This window comes from Artemia sp. Qi Xiang Cuo, chromosome 19 (genome assembly GCF_049724085.1).
Source record: "Artemia sp. Qi Xiang Cuo chromosome 19, ASM4972408v1, whole genome shotgun sequence".
NCBI lineage: Eukaryota > Metazoa > Arthropoda > Branchiopoda > Anostraca > Artemiidae > Artemia > Artemia sp. Qi Xiang Cuo.
Genome location: NC_142812.1, coordinates 52,005,356 through 52,014,092, shown reverse-complemented (window position 1 = coordinate 52,014,092; position 8,737 = coordinate 52,005,356). Strand labels below are relative to the sequence as shown.

The window sequence follows — 8,737 nt, the reverse complement described above, 5'->3', positions numbered from 1 at the left end:
TAATTAGAAACACCCGGCCCAAATAGAAAAAAACAGGCTAATTAGAAAAAAACAATGTCCGATTATAAAAAAAACCCCCAACGAGAAAAAAACACAGAACAATTAGACAAAAAAACGCCCATACAGACACATACATACCAAAAAGATTCAAACCCTCCAAAGAGACACACATTGCCCAAAGAGACACACATGGCCTCTAAGAGACACAAACAGCCAAAAGAAACACACACAGACCAAAAAGATTCAAACTTCCCAAAGAGACATACAGCCTAAAGAGACACACACACAGACCAAAATGACTCAAACAGCCCAAAGAGACACACATAGCCCAAAGAAGAATGTTGACTCTGAAAACGTAGAAGATAATTAGAAATATTGAAAAGAAACTTCAGATTGGTTATAGACACAATCTATTTTTTTCCAACAGACTAAAAACATAGGTGGAATTGTATTTCATGGATCTTTTTCAGATTGTTATCTGTTAAAACCGCTCAAGGTTGTAGTGCCAAAATAGGCTAAAATCAGTATATCACTAGGGATCTGAAGGTAATATTTTACAGAACAAGGAAAAACATCTAATTGCTACAAGCCATTGAACACATTTAATATGCTAAAGTTTTGGAAAAGAATAACTGGAAAAGAGAATATTTGTAATGTAGTTCGCCAATGACGTGGTAGGCTTTACATTTTTCAATTACGGAAGGAGACATTACCTAAATTCTTAATTATAATACAACTAAATTTGTCATGAATGGTTTTGGGAAGAAAATAAGATTAAACTAAATATTTGGTATATACTGATATGAGTTGCTGAAAAAGCACATCATTTCAAAATTTAATTTCACTGTAATTTAGTTTTTTTTTTCAATGTTCTAACAAGTATGTAAGAAAAATATTTGTAATGTAATTAATTTTCAGTAAACGGGTCTTGTGGAATCTAGTGGGCCTCCACTATTTTTCCTTATTTATTTTACATTTTTGCCGGTGCATGCTTCTGATTTAGAGTTTGGCTCCATGTTATTTACATAACATTATTCGTTTTAAGATTTATTTATTCATTTATGTATGCTTTTCCTCCGTTCATATTTATTCAAAGTCTCACTCTTTACCACTCTGTCAGAAAATTTTCGTTTCTCTCCAATATTTTCTTATGACATCCTCCCATCCCAATCGGGGACGATCTGTTTTTCGTTTGACTCTAGACAGTTGGACGACAGGGACAATCTTTGGTAATCTGACATTCTTCGTCTGCAGAACGTATCCTAGCCATCTCAACCTTTCTCTCATTATCGTCCTAGAAAGTGGAATTGAATCCTTTTTTTTGTAAAACCTTCTATATGGATATCTAAATAAACAAGCTTGAAAAAGTAAAATTCTTTTTTATAATAAATATAATTTAAATAGTGATTTTTTTTCAATCCTGATTCGCATATTTAATTAAAGCTTTGTTCGTTTTAAGATTCATTCATGTACGCTTCTCCTCCATCCCAATCTATTTAAAGCCTAACCCTTTACCCTCTCCCATAAAGGTCCCTTTTCTTTTAAATATTTCTTTATGAATCTTCCCATTCCATCTGGGGACAACCTGTTTTTGTTTTTTCCCGGTATTTCTCAACAATTTGTTTTGCGAAATTGCTCAAAATACATTTTGGATGTCTGGTAATACATTATTTATGCATAAAATAGGGTATATACAATTACTTAAAAAAAACCTTCAATGTCTTAGACAGTTCTTCCGTATTATCCAGTACACATTCAAAAAATTTGCTAAATTTAAGATCTAAAATAGACAGTTTCATAGTCACAAAGACAAATGACGGGTAACAGAATGCATTGGTAATCTGACATTCTTCATCTGAAGAACATACCCTAGCCATCTCAGCCTTTCTCTCATTATGCTCTTAAAAAAAATATAGCAAAATCAAATTATTTGCTACAAATATATATATATATATATATATATATATATATATATATATATATATATATATATATATATATATATATATATATATATATATATATAGTCTTTTCAATCCTGAGAAAAAGAAAAGTCTCAGTTTTAATTTCTAGAGGCTTGTGTTCAAACATACACAAGAAAGAGAGAGAGAGATAGATAAAGAAAATCTTGAAGAAGATATTTGCATAAGTAAAGAAACAGCCCCCTATGGACCTCGTGGACCCTCACTACTTTTCCTTATTTATTTTATATTTTTGTGGGCCTGAGGCTGAGTTATTATAGCAGAGTAGGACACAAAGCTAAAAAAAAATATTTTTCTTGTTTCTTCGAAATAAAGATGTCCATTTTAAATCTACATGGTTATAATTTAGAGTTTGGCTCCATGTTATTTAAATGAAGCTAAAAAACCCCCTTCCCCCTACTATAGTGTTGCACAAGACTCAGGTACGTGTAATAGTCTTTAGGGACTAGTAGTTACAATAGTATGTCCCCCCCTCTATGGGTCTTGTGGAATCTATTGAGTCTCAACTACTTTTCCTCATTTATTTTACATTTTTGGGGGCGCCTGGTTCTAGTTTAGAGTTTGGTTCCATGTTATTTAACTGAAATTATAAAAAGAGAAACCTTGAAGGTATTTTAGACCGGAAAATCTTCTGAATTCCCCTTCCCTCCCCTAGTACAAAATTAACTCACTTTTTCTTCTCTGTTAATAATATACGATTAATTTTCTATGTTTTATTGACCTCGTTGGTTCTTAATGAATTTACATTGGCCTATAAAAAAAAAGTCTTCAAACAGAACGAACAGGGCTCTTCAGAAAGAAAAATCATTGACGTGGTATAAATTTGATCTCAAATAACGAGAACTAGTATTTTAATACTACTTCAAAAAAGCTCATTGATGTGCCTTAAGTTTTAACTCAAATAACTATAATTCTATTTCTAATATTAAACTCAATAAAATAAAATAACTACTTTTCTTAAAAAAAAATACATGACTATTTAATTTCAATCCTTTCCTCCCCTCGTCCTAAAAAAATATTTCTTTTCAATAGCGTCAAATACGCCATCTCATTTTTATCTCATGTGAAAGTAAATCTTTGAACGCCCATAGTGTTTGAAACGTATTGCATTCGTTTTGATGTTGCAAGCCGCTAAATTTCTCGAGATACGGCGTTTAGTTTGTTAAAGTGTTAGCATGTTAAAATGGAATTTTATTGAAGAAATGTTGCTTAAAGGTGTGACATGAAATGGGATTTGATGTTCATTCTAATATATACTTGGAACAATTTATTACGAAAATGGTAAGAAGTACACATATATATATATATATTTGTTTATAAATTATATAGCCCCTCTAGATATTTACTTGATAATTCAATAGCTATGAAATTTATAAATTATATATTTTAATATGACTATCTCTCTTCCACTTATATTCACCAAGCATACTAAAAAAAAGAAAAACTTACCCTCTCAATAGAATCACTATAAACCAAATTTCTTTTCTCAGACATAATTTATTCACTTAACTATTCTGCACCAGTCGAGTATTGTTAAACTAATGATAATATTATTATTGATTTCTCACCTTATATGTACGTTTCAGAAGGTCATGGGTTTCCCCCCAAAGTCCCGATTTCATATCAAGAAAAAATTAACCAATCACAATACCTATTGCCCAAGTAAACTGGATTTTCCCAAAACCATCAAACAAGTTAAGTAATTGGGTTTTCCCCATGTTACATAGTACTTCAGTGGTGACCCCATATTGAAGGCATATTTTCCCCCAAGGTCTTCCCCTGTTGAGAAACTAATTAGGTTTTCCCAAAATTGTTCACAACAAGATGTTATGTAACTAGGGTTTTTCCCAAGGTCTCTGTTGACGAAAACATTTCTGGGTTTTCCCCTGTGACCTTGACCTCTGGGCTTAGGGACTTCGGACTCCCTAGCAAACGTGTATAGCGGCACGCAATATAGAGACCCATATAGGGGAGAGAGGGGCGATACCGCACGGGGGCGACTCTGTACGTTTGACCTGTTGTCTAAAGTTTTTGAACTAAGCTTTTCAAAAAATTCACGCTAGATGCCCTTCATGTAACGCTCATTTGGCGCAAGTTTTAAATTTTGGAGAAAAAAGACAGCCGAGAAAAGAGGTAAGGAAGTTTTTATATGCTTGCTGGAAATCCTGACACATGTAGTATTTATCAAATATTTTCTAAGTTTTTGTAGCTCTTGAGCCGTGAGTTAGCAGGATCAGACAAGGTATACCCCTGCTATTTGTATGGTAATTTTCATCAGTAAATATCAGGCCGTTATCTACGAAAAAAATATATTTCAAAATGGCATCAACATGGGGTAACTCCGGACACTTTTTTGGGGGTGATTCCGGACACTTTTCGTGGTGTCTGGTTTTGCCCTGTGCTGATGGAAGTCTTTCATAAGTTGGAAAATGGAACTATGTGTAGCTCGAAGCAGAATATTGGTAAAATTGACTGTATTCCTGTTGTCTTATAGAGAAACTGAAGTGATTTGTTTTGACTATCAAACTTTTTTTTCAACATTTACACTTAGACAAAAGTTACCCCTTGCCTTACAGCCTAGCCTATTTAAACATAACTACTCTGTGTAACAATCTTTGTCTTGAATCAAAGTTGTCCAAGATTAAGTCTGCCTATTATTTAGATACTTTGTTCCAACTTTAAGATCCTGTGTTCACGATTTGACAGCATTTTCTATTATTTGGCTAAGCTTAACCTTTAATTTCTATCCGAAATTAAGGTGTACTTTTGACTGTCTATGTGTTTAAAATAGTCTCGACATGTCACTGTTTATGGCAAAAATATTCAAGCTAATCTTAATCGAATATTCTTCAATACTTTCTAACTGGTGTACGGTACCAATAAACCTTACCCCCCCCCCCCCCACCCCTCCTTGTTTAAAATACATACTCTGAATTGTATACATTCAATGGATTATTGTCTTATATATTATAATGTTTAGTTTTATAATATATGTGATTGGAACTTATAATTAGACAGTGAAAATTCAAAAGTATTCATGTGAGATTTATATAAGCTTAGATTTACAGTACACCTTCACAGCTATGCAGATCAGTTCAATTCATTTTCACCCATCATATTTAAAAATGATACTTATTATTAAATGATTTACTATTATGTTGAACAATAAACATTTGTTCAATGCCTACTTATATCAGAAAGATAAACAGTAGCGTCTAAGGCTGTGTCCAAGGGGGTAGAGGGTTTGAAACCCCCCGAAATGTTTTTCCGACTTGTAGAAACGTAAGAAAAATGAACATAAACAAATGATTGATGTGGTTTTTAAAGTTTTTTTGTTTAATGTTTTGTATTATAATGTTAAACTAAACATTACGCTGCATGCAGGCATCTTTCCATTCTATGCCTCAAAGCACACCTCAAAGCATGGCGTGACCTGTGTTAATTTCCATGTTGTTCTCTTGAGGTTCTGACAATTATAATTTTCTTTTACAGATGGTTCGCACCTACATTCGAAAGGGGAGTGGTCCTCCTGATCTGGAATTAGTCAGGCGTGCTGTTATTCAATTTATACATGGGAAGTTGTCTTTCCGAGCAACAGCAGAAGAATTTTCCCTGAAGAAGAGTACCCTTGCCGATGCCGTGAAACGATACAAGGCAAAAATGCAAATTCTCAAGCAGAGTGGTGCTAGTGGTAGCAATTTTGACAATGACTTTGTTCTGGAGAGCACTAAGTTTGTTTTTTCTTTCAAACAAGAGAAAGAGATTGCTGCATACCTCAAAAAATGCTAACTGCTTAACGACGGGTTGACTCCCTAAGCTACAAGAAAGTTAGCCTACCAATGGGTAATAGCATTGAAGATAAAATTCCCATCAAGCTGGAAACTGAAGGAGAGAGCAGGAGTGGATTGGCTAAGAGGTTTCATCAAGTGGAACGCCAGTTTGCCCATCAGAAAAGCCAAAAATACAAGCCAGGCTCGTGCTGCCAGCTTTAACGCCGTTGTAATTGGTGTCTTCTTTAGAAATCTTCAGGAGCTATATTGCAAGTATCATTTTCCTCCTGGTCGAATTTGGAACTGTGATGAAACAGGAGTACCCACAGTTGTTCAGGCCCCAAAGGTGATTGCTAAAAGGGGAGCAAAACAGGTGGCACAAACTGTGTCAGCAGAAATAGGGGAAAATACCACAATGCTATGCTTTGTATCTGCAATTGGTCAGACAATTCCACCAGTGTTTGTTTTTCCAAGAGTCAAAGCTCCAGAAAGGATGTATCGAGATGGACCACCAGGATGCATTTGCTTAGCCCATCCCAGTGGATGGATGACTTTGGAAAATTCCCTTTGTTCCATGGAACACTTTCTAAAAGAGGTCAAACCCAGAAAAAAAGACCCTGTTTTACTCTTGTTTGACAATCATGAAAGCCATATTTCAGTAGAATTAGTTTCCTTCTGTAAAGATAACGGCATCCACCTCCTAACCTTTCCTCACCATTGCTCTTATCGTCTCCAAACCCTTGATGTTTCAGTGTATGCACCATTGAAGCATGCAATCAGGGAGTCATTTGACAATTGGATGCAATTAAACCCTGGTCAGAGAATTTCAATACATGAAATAGCAAAATTGGGTAAGTATCCCTTTTTGGAAAAGCTGAATCCTCAAAACATCACAGCTGGTTTTGAGAAGGCAGGAATTTCGCCTTTAAATCCAAATGTGTTCACAGAAGTCGATTTTCTGCCAGCTGAGGTGACAAACCGCCCAGATCCAGCTGAACAGAATGCCCCAGAAACTTCCAATATGGATGATCCTCACCTATGTTTATTTTGTGATTCATATCCTGTCATGATGGGTCAACAGCGGTCAAACTTACCTACGGCAGTAACTCCTGAAAGCATCAGACCATATCCAAAGGCAAAAATGCAAGTGGGTCCGCGCAAAAACCGTAAAAAAGGTAAAAGTAGAATTATGACAGAAACGCCAGAAAAAAGGGCACTAGAAGCAGAGACTGAGCTAAGGCTTGCTAAGAAAAAGAAGAAGTCACTAAAAAAGTCAAAGGTTTCACTCATGGCTGATAAATCTAGAGACTGCATTTCAGACATAGATATACAGCTCAATGACGAGTCAGATTAGGAGTCTTTACACTGTGGAAGTATTAGTCAGTTTGAGACAGATGAAAAATTATTTTGTAGAAATTTTGTGCTTGTAAGGCTTACGGTGGGTAAGAAGCAAAACTCTGCTGTTTACTATCCTGGTGAAATAGAAGAAATAATTGGCAGGGTAGCAAAAATAAACAACCTGCGCAAGTCTGGTAGGAAGTTCATCTTCCCTGAATGTCGAGATTGTGCAGAAACTGACTTTCAAGACATTATTATGAAGCTTCCCGCACCGGTATCAGTAGGAGGAACTGGGCGAACAGCCAAAGCTCTTGTATTTGGCTGTGATTTGGCCCAATTTCCTATAAAATAAATTTAATGTTACATTTAACTTGTATATTATCTGAATTAAATGTTAATGTTAAATGAATTAAATGTTAAATGTTAAAAGAAACATACGGCTCGAAGATAAGCTGCAGGAAGAATTAAAACTACTCAAAAAAAAAAGGTGACGAACAAAGAAATGTGCAGTTGAAAGATATGCCACAGCGAGAACAAGGAAATATGTGGTTAAAGGATAAGCGGCAATGAGAATTACCTGCAAATGCGAGACAGTGGGCATCAAAAGGTGTAAACAATAGTAATTACATATACGGAATAATTTCTGTTCGTTTTACGTTTTAATGTCGCTCCTTACTTTCGGTTATAAAAAATTGGAATTTTTATTTAATTTATGAACATTTTTGAATTAATGCAACTTTGATTTTGGGTCACCGTACATGAATAATTAAAACAAAATTTGCATATTAATTTTACTTCTTTTGGCTAAATAGCTTTCTTGAAATTTTGTTCTGACGTAACTTATGAATTAACTTACGTAAGGAACTTCTATATTCGTATGTTTATATTACGTATATTACGCAGTTCGCCCCCTCGTCAATACCTCACTCTTTACTCTAAAGTTCAAATGTTGTTCAAATCACTAACCTTGAATCACAAAGGCTGGTTAATTAGAATAGATGTCTATTTTAAAGTACTAAAAAAACTGTAGTGTAAAGAGTCAGGTATTGACTAGGTGGCGAACCCCCTCATATACGTAATAATTTCATTTCGTTTTAAGTTTTATTGTTACTCCTTACTTTCAGTTGAAAAAATTTATTTTTTTATTTAATTTCTGATCATTTTGGTTTAATATTACTCGGTGCCCCCTTCATAGAAATGTCCCTTCCCCAAAGAAACATCCTCACCCGTAACCCCCTTCTCTGACTCCCTCCAACAGAAAAAATCCCTCCTGAAAACATCTGTATACTTCCCAATAACCAATACTATATGTAAACAATGGGCAAAGCTCTTAACTTGCAGCCCATCCCTCAGGAGCTGTGGGGGATTAAGTCATCCTCAAAGACATATTTATTACATTTTCGAATATGTTGAACAAAATAGCTATCTCAAAATTTTGATTAGGTGACTTTGGGAAAATAATTAGCGTGGGAGGGGTCCAAATTGCCCTCCAATCTGTTGGTAACTTAAAAAGGGCACTAGAAATTTTAATTTCCGTTCGAATGAGCCCTCTCATGATACTCTAGGACTACTGGATCGATATGATCACCCCTGGGAAAAAAAACAAACAGATAAAGACGCATCAGTGATCTTTCTAGTAGTAGGCTA

At 34.9% G+C, this 8,737-nt stretch overlaps 1 protein-coding gene across 1 annotated transcript in view; it reads right to left on the bottom strand.

Moving 5' to 3' along the window:
* Positions 1–7,344: 7,344 nt before the first annotated feature.
* Positions 7,345–8,737, bottom strand: part of LOC148940976 (head-specific guanylate cyclase-like) — an 84,414-nt gene continuing 83,021 nt past the window's right edge. The window contains exon 5 of the mRNA XM_089105124.1: positions 7,345–7,431. Within this exon, the coding sequence (XP_088961250.1) occupies positions 7,345–7,431 (87 nt within the window). The remainder of the gene's footprint in view (positions 7,432–8,737) is intronic.